The following is a 13,650-nucleotide window of genomic DNA, read 5'->3' as shown; positions in this document are numbered from 1 at the left end:
CTGTCTGTAGTGTTGCTGGTTGTGGGGCGGCGATAGCGCTAGAAAACTACCTTATAACCCCGTTCGAATCCGAAGAGGTCCAACGTTGTTTTCCATTCCACAGAACGGAGTACGATTTAATTGGGTAATATGAACACCCGTTATTTAAAACACGAACATTAAATAAAAACAAGATGTTATTATGCATGATACACCTGACAATCTAAAAAAGAAACCGGACATGAGGAAATAATTCTGCAGTTGGTGTTGCCACGCTCTACAAAGCCAGAACTAAATACCGAGATGTATAGCGACGCTACGTTTTTTTTGCCAAAGGCGCTGGTAATAACAATACATTGAAGCGAGGTTCACTGACAGCGTTCACGTCTCGAAACAAACGTGAACTGTACACGTTGATTGATAGCCGCAATTGGCCGTAGCTGCATTTCCTGTTGCAGTGCAGGAAGCTCGGTGAGCTTTCTCCAGGGCCAACCACCGAGCAGTGCTGAAGCTTTTTTCCCAGCATGCCCAGCTCTGGCGTGTATGTGTGTGCGAAAGGAGATAGACAGGGCGAGCAGGAAAAGAAAATGAAGCTAAGATGGCAGCGCTGAGAGTGCAGCTTTCAGTGGGGCAGGAAAGGAGAGGAAGCCGCCTTCTGCACTAAGACCAGGAGCAGACCGGTGACTGAGGCTGCCCCATCAGACAAAGGATTTTGCTTAGAAGCCGTTATTTGTCATTGCGTTCAACGTGTGTGTTTTTTACGACGATACAAAGAAGAAAAATAAAAGGGGCGAGCGCGTTTGCAGTGCACCGGCAGCTTGGCCGGGTGGGCGTCAAGGAGTCATCACCACCCCCATCCCGGCTGCTTGGTTGCATCTTCCTCCACGGCTGGCTGGGTTAGATGAGCCGCGTCCGCTGGCAACCCAGCTGCGCGGGGGTGACTGCAGGGGCAGCAGCACTGCCCGAAGAGGGCTTCGCGCCCCGTCCCCATGATTACAGCACCGTAAAGTGACCCTACCTGTCGACAATCCTAAGGATGATGTGCGCCGCAGCTGCGGCACCGCCGCCACCCCCACCGCCCCCAACTGCCACTTCCATCGGACCTGGATTCTTCCCCTTGCACCCGCATCCTTCCTCTTCTTGTAGCCCCGGGCTGGCCATGGGCTCTGAGGGGGGGCTCGGGTCGCAGGCAGCCGACTGCCGGAGTCGTTACCAACTGCTACTGTCGGGCCGGGCCCTAGCAGATAGGTACCGGCGGATATATACGGCAGCACTCAGCGACCGGGACCAGGGCGGCCACGCTAGCAGGTAAGATGCGCGTCACTCTTAGGGTATGTGGAAGACACAGCCAGTACCGAATAGAAGTGCTTCTTCGGTCGTGGTAACGACCCTGTGTGTAGAGGGAGAGTGTAGTAGGCGCTGGTCTTTCCCTGCGGACGAACGGACGCAGGGGAAACCTGCGCGGGCTGCACGTGCCCTGGAACGCTGACACCAACCGGCATCATCAGGCAGCCGGGGTTTGAGGCGGTGCCAGCGTTCCATGAGCGCGTGGCCCCACTTTCCTGTGTTGTACGAGAACGATGCCCCTCCCGGCAATGTTAGTCGTTGAACGTAATGTCTTAACATTTTCTGCCTTGTCACCAGGAGGTGCACATGCCTTCTCTCGCATGGCTCCTTCGCCAGTGCAGAGGGCATTCCGGGAAATGGGTGGGAGGGGCGGGGTATCCCTATCCGGGTTTCATTCTCACAACGCCTTCACCGCTTTAGGACAGACGCCCTTTTGCGAAAGGGTGGGGTGGAGGCGTTGGTTGAGGGATAATAGTAACGGTACTAAGGGAAGGGGGGGCGCACGGGCACACTAATTGTACAGATCCTCACCTATTTCCAGCATCACTACACTACACCTTTCCAAAATAGGAACCGTACAAAAAGCCCAGGTTCGTTGCACACATACATTAGTGAAGCGAGGCCATTTTTCATCCTCCCATATGCGTGTGTATTTTCGTTTCGTTTCTATTGAATGATGAAACGCAGTTGTTTCCTTGCTGTGCTTACAGTATCAACATAGCACCTTTTTATTGCTTCCTAAAAGCAGTGTTCGCGCTTAAGTGGAGTCCCTTGAATTTTACGTCCTTCAGCCTTTACAGCACTCACATTCCTTGCATAACTACGGATCGTTTTGTTATTCCGTGGCTGACATTATCATGAAAATACTGTTTCGGTCTACAGCAAAGCAATGATGTTCGTGACGTCGCCAAGTACATTTTGCTTGTTTGCAAACTGATGTGTCCTTCAACCGGGACATTCACTTGTGCTTTTGTTTGTTGTAGGAGCATGGTCACGTACGTGTTTGGAACAGTGTACCTGTTTTTTGGGGGTTATTTTACCGGAAAGTTGATGTATCTTTTATTTTTATATATATATAATATTTTATCAGGCCCCCCTCCTCCCCCCCCCATTTAACCCTATGTTCATGCCGTGGATACACTTTGTAATGCCCACCCAACACAGAGACGTAGCCAGGGTGGAGCTGTCTTGTTTACCACTGACTGAGGATGGCAGTGCTCGCCCACATCATTTACATTTCGAAGCGCTGGCACGCAGCACACACTGTCTGCCCCAAACCTTGGCTTGATGCGTTGACAGGGTGGTGCTGGGTCAGGTCATGTCTAGATACGGGCAACTTCCTCTCAGAAGGTTTCCTACGCGAGATGTGCTCAATCATGGGGTGTTCGCTTTTAGTTGGCCATCTAAAAGTAGCGTGGAGCCATGACTGTCGGGTGACATCAGACACTTCTAAGAGATGTTCTTGGAGTAGAATCCCGAGGAAGAGCCATATAAGACTCCCGAGGTAGCGTAAATTCAAGGCTGCGATAGTAGTGGTCCCTTAATGCATTGCACACGCTGCACAATGACATCATGGGATTATTTCAGGAGACTGACACAGCGCCGCAGTTTATCTCATCTTCTGTGCGACGCACCTGCATCTTTCAACTAGATCGCTATGGCAGCAGTCCTTTTCTTGAGCCTCAGAGGGCCCTCCTTACGTGATGCTTTCCTCTTGGAAATACGAATGTTTTTCATTATACTGTTATCCTTTGAGGTGGTGGCCTATGCTTTGGAAACAAATAAAATGTTGCTTTATCCATGATACTTTTATCTTAGTTGCTTTCATTGACGTGAACTGTCACATAAGGTGGCACTGCCTTTTCTTATTACTTAATTTAGCAGCATCGATTATAGACCTTTTTCTGTCCTCAAATTGGTACATTTTTATTTTTTTTCAAGCTCCCCTGTTGATGCTAACTAAAAATGTTTTTTTTTTTGTGGTTGGAAAGTCAGCAATACGTTCTGTGAGCTGAATGTATGCAAAATAGGAAGAATAAAACCTGTTTTTTTATTGGACCTCGTTTTCACGGAGCAGGGCGGCTGTTTTCTCCTGGTAGCTGGCACCACCTACGCTGAATGTTGAGGTTCAAGCCCAAAACAGCTGAACACCTCCCTAAATCGTTCAATCACTTTTAAAGTACTTGCAGTAAACAGTACACCCGCATTTTAGGTGTGCAGTAACTCATCCCTTTGGTCTTTTAGACCTTACTGCTTACTCTGAGGCAAATTAAACTTCCAATGGAGACCACAATTGTAATCATTTCCCTGTAGCTTTTATGAATGGCATGCCCGACATGGCAATATATTGCAGTTTTGAGGAAATGTCTTAAGCCTATTTTCCTTGGAAAACACAAAACAAATTGAGTGGAAATGCTGGAGTCATTCCGACCCCTTGTACACTGTGCACATTCTATAATCTCTTAGGTTACGTATGCCTTACCAATTGGTAAAAAAATGAGAAATTCTCTTGTGACTACACAATCCTTGATGAAGTAAAAGTTTGGGTGTTTGTCAGTTTGACTGTGTAGACAGGAATAGATCATTTCAGCCTCGTATCGTATATGCAACTCATAAAGCACAAGTCTGTTTTAACCTGCGCCTCCTAGTTTACCCAACTGTTATGTATTGTTCTGTTACCTATTCATTTGTACCATCAAATCATTTAGACAGGCCTTGCCAAATCAGTGCACAAGACTTTCCTGACACGACAGAGATGCTTTGTCTTGTACTCAACTCGACCCCTGGTGAAGAGCACACCCAAAATGCATTGGGGCACTGGGACTACATTTTACATTTTCTCATTGCACTTCCAAAAAATGAATAGAATCTTTACACTAAAAAGTCAAGTTGACAGATTTGATGGAACAAGTGAATAGTTTAAAAGACGAATACATTAATATTTGGAGACCGCTCATGGTTGACTTGTGCTTGACTAGTAGCCATTAGTGAATGGAACCAACCATGTGCAGATTGGTCTTGGCCCAGTCTCAAGAGGGACAGTTAAGCACAAACAGTTAAGTGACAACCCAGTTGATCAAGAACACAAGCATGTGTTTTGACCTTGATGCAGCTCATCCATGTGAGCTGCACTCTTTCTTTGTTGCTCTCGTCGTTACCACTCTCCTCGTCGTTTTTCTCCAGCTGTTCAACTCTAGGACTCAGTTCTTATTTTTCATCGTAGTCTTCAATGCTCTGTCCAAGATAGCCTAGTCATCGACAAATGAAAGACCTTCATTCAACACATTGATCACCCACGGGTGCCTTGTTGTTGTAAAGATTAATACGATCACTAAACTGTCAAAATATCGTTGCGGGTCATAAAGAGGCAGACGTCCAAAACGGGGGTTGATTCTCTTGTATGTGCATGCTCGCCCGTAGACTATTCCAGGCTTGTGCTTCTAGAGACAAACCAGCATTGGCAAAGCCAACAAGTTCTGTGTTTAATGTGCTAACTAGGGCTGTTTTGTACTAGTGACACTTGCTGGCCTCACTCAGCAGGCTACCACTAATTTGTCTAAAATAATTTGTAGGCAATCACCGACAGCAACTGCTATTCACAATGTTTAAGTTTCAGGGTATTCATTTTCTTCCAGTCTGCCACTGCCTGTATACCACTAGAAGTAGGCTTGTATCTGCAGCAGACCATCACGCTGCTCAATAACCTGTTTATCGTGACCCTGATTCATCAACATGAAACTAAATGATCTAACTAGTTGTTCAAGTGAAGCCACGTACATATTGAAAAATGTAGGGCCCAGGGTTGAACCCTGGAGCACACCTTCGACAAACTTAATAAACGAACATTGGTGTGAAGCAAGCTTCACAGCCCATGAGCGATGTACCAAAGAAGACGGCCACTTTCAGAGCCTGTCTTAGGAAACTCTCCCCAGACAGACAAACCGACAATCCCGAATCACTCGGACTCAATGTGCAGGTGCAAGATGTTCAGTTCAGCCCAGCTTGAAACTGGGCAAAATTGCTGCTACAGTAAATCAGTTCCACAGTCAGTGCCATCCGTTTCCTAGCCTATTTTGGTAACTTGACTGGGTCGAGCCTCTCTGCCTTCCTTCTTTCTGGTTGGGTTTGCACACATTCTCTGCCAGAAACTAGAAGCACTGAGAGAACACCCTGTTGGAAACGTCAAAAATCAGTGTATGTTTTTTATAATGTTCTTATTTGCAGGAAGAAATGAGTTTCTGTAGAAATCTGTGCTGCAGATTTCTTCTGACTCTACCTAGTAATGCTTTTAAAACGGCTTCTCCATCTGTCTACCAAACGCCCCTTTTTTTATTTTTAAAGTACATCACCAGTGCCCGTAGTGATCAGCTGGCACTTGTCAAACATAGGATGTGGCCCACGTGTTACTTTATGGTGCTGTTGGCGGTAGAGCCAACAATAAGCATTATGCTCAGTCTGGCTGGCACACAGCCACTCCAGAAGCATGGAAAATAGCTGGATTTAGGACTGCGATTCACAGGCTAAATTGAATTAGGCTTATTGTGGTAGGTGCAACATACAGCATGCGCATAATTCACAAAGCTTTGCATAGCAAAATGTACTGTGAGAAGTGCAAATGTGAAATGCTGTTGCACGCTTGCGAAGAGAATGCAGGCAATATTGGTAAATTTTGCAACTGTTAGTTGCTCATAACAGCTAACTTGCTTTTTATGGTGCTTAATATTACACTTCTTCTGCTTCTAAGTGTTGCAAATAAAGGATGATACTATCACTCAATTTAATGGTAATCAATTGTCTGTCACTGCTTTTTACTTATTGTTTGGGGTATGAGGTAGAAACACAACCACTGTTGGGTAACATGGGGTGTTGAGTCTAATGTATTCAGGCCCTGCAACTATTCAGTGAGTTCATGAAGCTACTAAACAAGTTATTGACAAAATACATTTCATATTTCCAATGTATCTGAGCATGCATGTTCTGAAACTTCAAAAGTAACGATTTGCTGAAGAACCTACATGCGAAAATCAGAATGAAGCCTACAAATTCTCAAACTCAGGATAGCAACAGAAGATTGTATGTCTTCACTACTGACTGAGTTGCCTAATTTGTGTCATTATTTTGAAAGTGATAGGGAATAAAACATTGTGTTAGGTCTCGCAAGCTGTCTGGTTGCGAAAAGCCTATTGTAAACTTGTGGTGAGTTAACAGCTCCTCCTTGGCTTACCATCGGTTGGCTTTATTGCCAATTGAATTTCTTTTTTCATAGTTGATGTATTGCTTTTCTTGCCCGGTGTTTGTCCCTGTGATATCGTGGTCTGTCTTATAATGTGGGCTCCAATGTGTTTCGAGGTTAGAACCCTATGCGATCAAGTAGAGACTGCTATAGGCCCGTCATGGGCTGCCTACCGCGCATGGAACTAAACAGCAATAATCTTGCGGTCCCTTGCCTTGACCTAGGGCACATTATGGCCCAGGATTAGGGGTTGATTTATGGATTCGTACTGAGGTGAGCATGATTTAGATACCTAGGATCTACTGTATCACTACCAGGGATTGAGTATAATAAGACTCTATATACTAATTCAGGGTTAGGTAACATATTTTCTGGTCCTGAAGAAACTCTAAGGATCCAGGACTGGTCCAACATCGCATGAAACATGTCGACCTGAATAGTGAAACCACAATAGTTCACTACAACACACTCACTGAGTAGTGGCTTATCATAACCTTGCGCACACTACCGCATCTTAGTTTTTAACCTTACTGAACGGTCTCTGAATAAAATTTGATCTCCTATAGGTAATTTTAAGATCACACTCTCTACCATACACATTATACCCCACACACCCGCATTCACCGTCGTGGCTGATACAAGAAAAGATCTCTGACAAGGAACCCTCTCACGGGGCCCGTGGGGCATTGCAGTACTGGCCCCATGAGGAGCAAAACACCTTATGATGAAGCATGACAGACACAAGGGTTTGTGAGGGCAACACTTCCAAATAAGGTAGATTTCCCCCCCCCCCCCCCGGAACCATATATTCCAACCACGCCTTTTCTTTAACGTTTTCTATACCCTCTCCACATAGGAACAAGTATCCACACTGATTAGAAGTGTTATCACATAGTCTTGAATATTGCCTTCTGTTGACCTAATGAGGCTGGACAATTTCAGTTGTACCCCAGCTTCATCTCCACTCCATGTAAGTTCTGGCCCACAGCTCTTCTATATTAATTATGCCCACAGTGCTTTCGGCGGTACCTGTCAGACTCCGTACACATCTTGTGTTCCTCTTTTCTGTGTGCTTTCTCCCCCTGCCACTTCATTCCCTTCTTCTTCTATGTTCTGATGCATGTCAGTTTTCCTTAATTACACAACCTCTATCGCATTGCTTTGCCATGAAATTTTCTTGTTAGTTTCACTGCTCAATTCACTCACATATTTGACCATGTGTACCCCTCCTTTTTTTTGCTACTGCTATCACCCCCTCTACAGATGGTTCTTCCTTCATTCAGACCTCCTGTCTAGTTTTGCTGCTAATGCACCTTATTATGAATTGATCTTATTATTTTCTCTGTAGATGCTCCAGATTTGCATGTGGGTGCTAGTTTTCATAGACATGTCACATAGTCTTCAATTGATTCGTCCCTTCCTGAGCCCTTCATCCAGAATGATGTTGCTCCAGAATTGTACTAACTAATTCTGGGCAAACAAGAGCAGTCCAATCTTAGTATACAACTCTAATACTTGTTCAATGCTCTCCCTTCTTCTTGTAATGTGTCTAATACTTTCTGCCCCTCCGCACCTAAACAATGAAGCAGTAGTGAATATCCCTGTTCTTCGCATAAGTTGGTCACTCAAACTCTTGCTTTGTTTATAAAACACTTTTTTCCATTTGCTCCAACATACTGCTTTATGAGAATTTGATAGAAAAAAATGGTGGTGGTGTGACATTCTGCATTTGTATACTAATTATAATTAACAGTGAATTCTTAAATTAGCATCCAAATAGAGTGCCTTTTAAATGACAGGAGATTAATATTTAGACTGAAGTTTGTAGGACATTTGTAAGATGTGTTTGGCAGGATGATATGCATCCATTAAAAATATGGACTTGAACTCTGGCTAGGAGTCTTTGTTCTGGATGTAAAAGGGCCGACACCAGAGTCCTTTCCATGGAGCACGTCCTCTTTATGTTCTTTTTGATTGGCCGACTTTTTTCCTTTCATAGCTCACACTTGGTGGTCTACTTTTTTTTTTCTTTCAGTCAATACTTCATGAAAGTGCACATATTTTTCAGTTCTCTCACTATTGTTACCCCCCCCCCCCCTCTCAAATACCCACCCCATGCTATTTTGCTCCCCACCTCTCCCTGCTTGACTGTAAATGCATGGAAATAGAGAGATTTCTGTTTTGATGTGGCTGACTAGCAGACTTTGAGGGTTGTTTTTGTTTTATCTCCTGTATGCCACATAGTGCATGAAAGTACAAGCTTTGGCACCCAAAGGCTTTTATGGTGCTGGGTAAAGGGCCATCTGCTGCACTCACTCCTCATGCAACTGTGGCAGAAGGTGTACTTAGCATGACACTTCTCCTGGAGGCCCAGAACTCTGGTCCCAAGGCTATTACAGATGACCACATGTCTGAATCCTGTGGAAAGTACATTAGGCCTTGAAAAACGTCCCTCTTACATTCTGACACATCCTTATTCTTTTATAATTTCTTTTCGCATTTTCCTGAGTGGAAAGTATTTCAAAATAAAACATGTTATTTATAAAGATAGAAACAATTGATTTCAATGTACTGTATTTAGGTGCCTGAGATGTTTTTTTTTTTTTTCTCCAGCAATTAAAAATGTTTTTTTCTTTTACTTTTATTTTCTAAACAATGCTTTACGGGCAAACATTGATAAAGCCAACAACTGAGTTGTCATAGATTTAACGTTTTACAAACGTATATTTAAACATTATGCTTAATGAAAAACCTGTTCTGTAAAGGCTCCTTCCTCACCCTCTGCTGGAATGAAAACTGCAGTGTGATTTGACCCCTTGGAACAGTTTACCCCGTGTTTTGACTGCCTTTGACCTGCGGTACTGCTAGGGACTGCACCAGTTCATATGGGCACATTGTGGAGCAAATATGGTACAACTTCTACTGTGACAAGACAACCGTTCCGTGGGGCTGGTTTGCTCTTCATATGACTTGCCATAAGCCCTTCACATTTTGCATATACAGATGTTATTTGGCTCGTATTTTCTTCTGCTCCCCCCCCCCCGGAGTTTTATATAGCGCGAACTTGATCGTGTATCCAAGCTTTTTACATAGCACCAGTTGCGGTACATGAGGGCACACATTCAGTTTTATTAGGCAAGGGGACAAAAAGTGATTTGCCCAGAATTACAGGATGTTCAGCGTCATTGCCGAGACTCTAATCCGGTTCCCCAGATTCAAGGTCGACCGCCCTAGCTGTTAGGCCAACTCCTCTCCTTCTTTACCCTTGTTGGTAAAGTAAGTAATTTAATAGGTCTCGCCTACCAGGCAGTGCAAGTTGGTTTGGGCGTACCAAGGAGTTGCAGTGGGTTTACAGCCCATCCATTGTTTACCATTGGTTGGATTTATTGTCAATCTCATTTTCTGGCGTCTTATTCGATGGCTTTCTGTGTTTTTGTGTTTGTCAATGCTTGTTACTTGTGTGATTTGTGCTCGTACAAATTTCAGGTGCACATTTTTGCAACAAGTGCATTAGTCCACTAGGGCAAATTTAATCTGGGTGAAAAAAAGCCTTGGTGTATTCAGTCATTGAAGAGGAGAAGTAAAACACTTAAAAAACAAACTGCTTATTGAGTCCACAGAATATCTTCTTGCTTTGTGTAAGTGCACACGCCTATCTGGCACAGTGGGCAAACATGATGGGCTGGAATGCAGCTCAGGCTAAGTTCCAGTGGCTGAGATTAATTCAAGCATTCCACTCGTCGCTTTTTAGATTAAGCCAACAGGACTGTGCATCTCTGGTTGCAAATGACTTTTTGCAACTTTTCCAGAACTTACCAGGGTTTAGAGCAGCCCATTTCTTCCCAATGTTTTTAATTTGCCAGTCATTTGGTTTCTTCTTATTTGATGGCTTTCTGTGTTGCAGCTTGTCAATTTTGTCCCTTCTCTGGAGCACGGCCTCTTTACCATCTCTTTGACTGGATGGATTTTATACCTGAAATGAAAGGAAGGGTGTATCTAGCACATGTGGAGTATTCCCTTTTTAAGGACGAATTCCCTCCCCCACCAGAGGTGGCATGCTTCATCATGGGGAACCTCCTCCCATTGTGATGCCTAGTCACGGTGCGGGCTACGACAACCTCACTAGAGAGAGGAACTCGGGGATGTTTCCAGAGATATTATAAATACCTTACTAATGAACGCGTAGTGGTGAGGGAACAGCAGAGCGTGAATGGGAAATGTGAGATCCAAAACTGGCTCCAAAGTACGCAATGCAACTTATGCATCCTTGGTTCAGGATTAAAACCAAGTAGAGGGCCTAGCTACTGATTAACACATCAATTAATCAATAAAATCTTTATTCGCTCTATATACAAACGGATCATAAAATCACAATTTCATCAATAAAACGTAACAAATATTACTGAAACAATTAACACATATTGGGTTGTTGAGTGTACATATTTTGGCATTTCTGTACTCTTCTTGGCAATTTTGATGGGTGAACTCAGACTATTCTAACTCTGTGTATTAAGTAAGCCTATGTGTCCAAAAATGTACTATTATTTTTTGTGCAAGCAAAATTGAGTTCTATAAAATAATACTCATTTGGGAACTTATTGTGTTCACATACATAAACTTCATCGATGTATTTTTAGTGGGTGGAGTGCATCTGTTCAAGACCATCTTAGATTTGCAATTGTTTTTTTGAAATCAGTTTTCTTTTGCCACATGTGGGGCAGCAACCAATATATTGGCAGGATAAAGGTGGTAGCATGAGAAATGCTGTCACATGCCACGATATTGTGGATCGAGGTATGTGGGGTCTCATAACCTAATTTGAGCTGGTCAGGGGGCTACTGTGGACATTTTACATTGTGGGCAGTAGTGTGTATGTTATAAGCAGTGGCCACTAGTGAAGTTAAAGTAGTTAGCAAGGGTTATGAACTTTCTGTATATTGTTTTTATGAATAAAAGGTGTACTGCTGCTGAAACTAGGAAGGACACAGTGGGTCTTGTTTATTATGTGATATAAGCTTACTTCTATATCTTAATCACTTGGATTGTGCCACATCTGTTTTTTTTTTTTTTTTTTTTATCTTTTATTCATCATCATCGAGAATTATATTTAATGATACATTTCATTATGCAGTTTCATCAAAAAGAAGAAAATAAAAAACACAAAAAATTAAAAGTAAGAAAAACAAAACATGATAAGACCAAGAATGCATGGAGGGCTAGCTGATTGCCCCCGATCAAAACGGAGAATGTCAATATTTTAATCTTTTTCAAGCCTCTCTTTCCAATAGGCAATATGGGCCCATATCCGATTCCCCATTTGTCTTGTCTTCCATCCTTTTTTATCGTACAGGGCTTTTTCTAATGCATATACAGCTAATAATCGCGATAGCCATTGTTGGAATGTTGGCGGATTTGGATCTTTCCACATTGTTGCGACACAAAGTCGGCTCAAAATCATCGCTATATATATAAACTCAAATTGGGGTATTTCTACACCATCCCTAGTTACCCCCAGAACCATAACTTCGCTAGTTATAGTAATTTTGATCCCTAGTGCTCTATCCAAAAATTGCTCTATTGAGTTCTTAAATAAATCCAAGGCGGGGCATGCAGCAAACATATGTATAGTATCTGCCTGTGTTGCCTGACATCTTGGGCAAACCACTCCCGTCGTTCCACCCCATTGAGCAATTCTGTGTGGGGTGTAATAGAGCTCAAACATGGTCTTATATTGCTGGACTTGTAAGGTGGCTACTCTTAACACTGAGTTTGATAGCTTGAAAGCTTTTTCAACCTCATTCCCAGATAAATTCAATTTTATATTCCATTTTTCTATAACCTTTGCACTATCGTCCTCCTTGTGGCTGGTCAATTCCCCGTATACCTGGGATATTGAGCAGCCCTTCTTATCTCTTAGAATTTCCATGATTTCTACTCTCCGATAGTTAATATCCCCTCCCTGTTTTTTTAACAGAGCTGATCTTATTTGAAGGTATTTAAAAAAGTCCCTGCGGTCTAAGCTATATAGCTGCTGTGCTTGATCAAATGTTATGAAACCTGTTGTACCCATGAGGTCACCGATCGTTTTTACCCCCATCATATCCCACCTCTTCATAACTGGATCATGAAAGACCTCTGGCAACAGCTGATTATTAAATAACGGGGTGTAATAATTCATCCTCCCCATTTTCATTTTCTTCTTGACAGTTGACCATACTGCCATTGCCGCGCCTAGAGTCTTGAACTTGACTTTTTTGTAGTAGCTACCTTCATTAAACGAAAGAAGCCACTTATTAGAGTCCTTAATCAATAGCTCATATATATCAGGGACGGTCTCTCCTACTCTCCACCGATCCTCCATACTTCCTCCCACTAACCCTCTGATATATTGCAGGACAGTCGCCCAATAATAAGCCCTATAATCAGGTGCCGCCAGGCCCTCTCGGTAACGACAGAAATTTCAATGCTCGCCGTGTTTTGCCTTTAGCCCAAATAAAACGATTTGTGAGTCCTTCTATTTCACAAAACCAGCTGTTATTAAATTTTAGTGGAATGGTGCGGAACAGATATAGTACTTTGGGCAAAAAGATCATTTTTACTAAATTGCATCTGCCAATTATTGTTAAATGTAGATTATTTAGTCTATCTAAGTCCCCTTTAGCCTTTTTTATTACCGGCCCCAAATTCATTTCCACCACCTTCGAGAGATCTGAAGTTATTGTTATCCCTAAATAAGTAGCTGAGTCTGTAATTCTTTGATCCACCATCATTACCTTTTTATTAATTACTATTTGAGTTTTGCTCTGGTTTAATTTATACCCCGAGAGCGCCCCATAAGCCGTTGCTTCCCTTTCTATTTCTAGCAGCGCTGCAGTTGGGTCCGTAGATGTTATGGCTAGGTCGTCGGCATACCCTAAAATTTTTGTTTCAAATCCATTCAAAACAACAGGCTTGATATTTTCATTTAACTCTATCTTTCTTATGAAAGCATCTATATAGAAGGCAAAGAGTAACGGGGAGCAGGGGCACCCTTGCCTGGTGCCCCGTCCAATCTTTATTATCTCGCTCTGCTCTCTCATAATCCTTAATCT

At 43.1% G+C, this 13,650-nt stretch overlaps 1 protein-coding gene across 15 annotated transcripts in view; it reads left to right on the top strand.

Moving 5' to 3' along the window:
- The first annotated feature begins 508 nt into the window (after positions 1-508).
- MYCBP2 (MYC binding protein 2) overlaps positions 509-13,650 on the top strand; it is a 1,771,217-nt gene continuing 1,758,075 nt past the window's right edge. For 13 of the 15 annotated variants that reach the window (XM_085622057.1, XM_085622054.1, XM_085622066.1 and 10 more), the window contains exon 1: positions 513-1,287. In XM_085622057.1, coding sequence (XP_085478183.1) covers positions 1,016-1,287 — 272 coding nt within the window. In that variant the 5' untranslated portion in view covers positions 513-1,015. Of the gene's footprint in view, positions 1,288-13,650 lie in introns of all 15 variants that reach the window. The other 2 variants (XM_085622060.1, XM_085622055.1) reach the window with 2 other exon arrangements.

The sequence above is a fragment of the Triturus cristatus genome, chromosome 8 (assembly GCF_964204655.1).
Source record: "Triturus cristatus chromosome 8, aTriCri1.1, whole genome shotgun sequence".
Lineage (NCBI taxonomy): Eukaryota > Metazoa > Chordata > Amphibia > Caudata > Salamandridae > Triturus > Triturus cristatus.
Note: the sequence above shows the minus strand (reverse complement) of the source record. Positions and strands in the feature narration are given on the sequence as shown.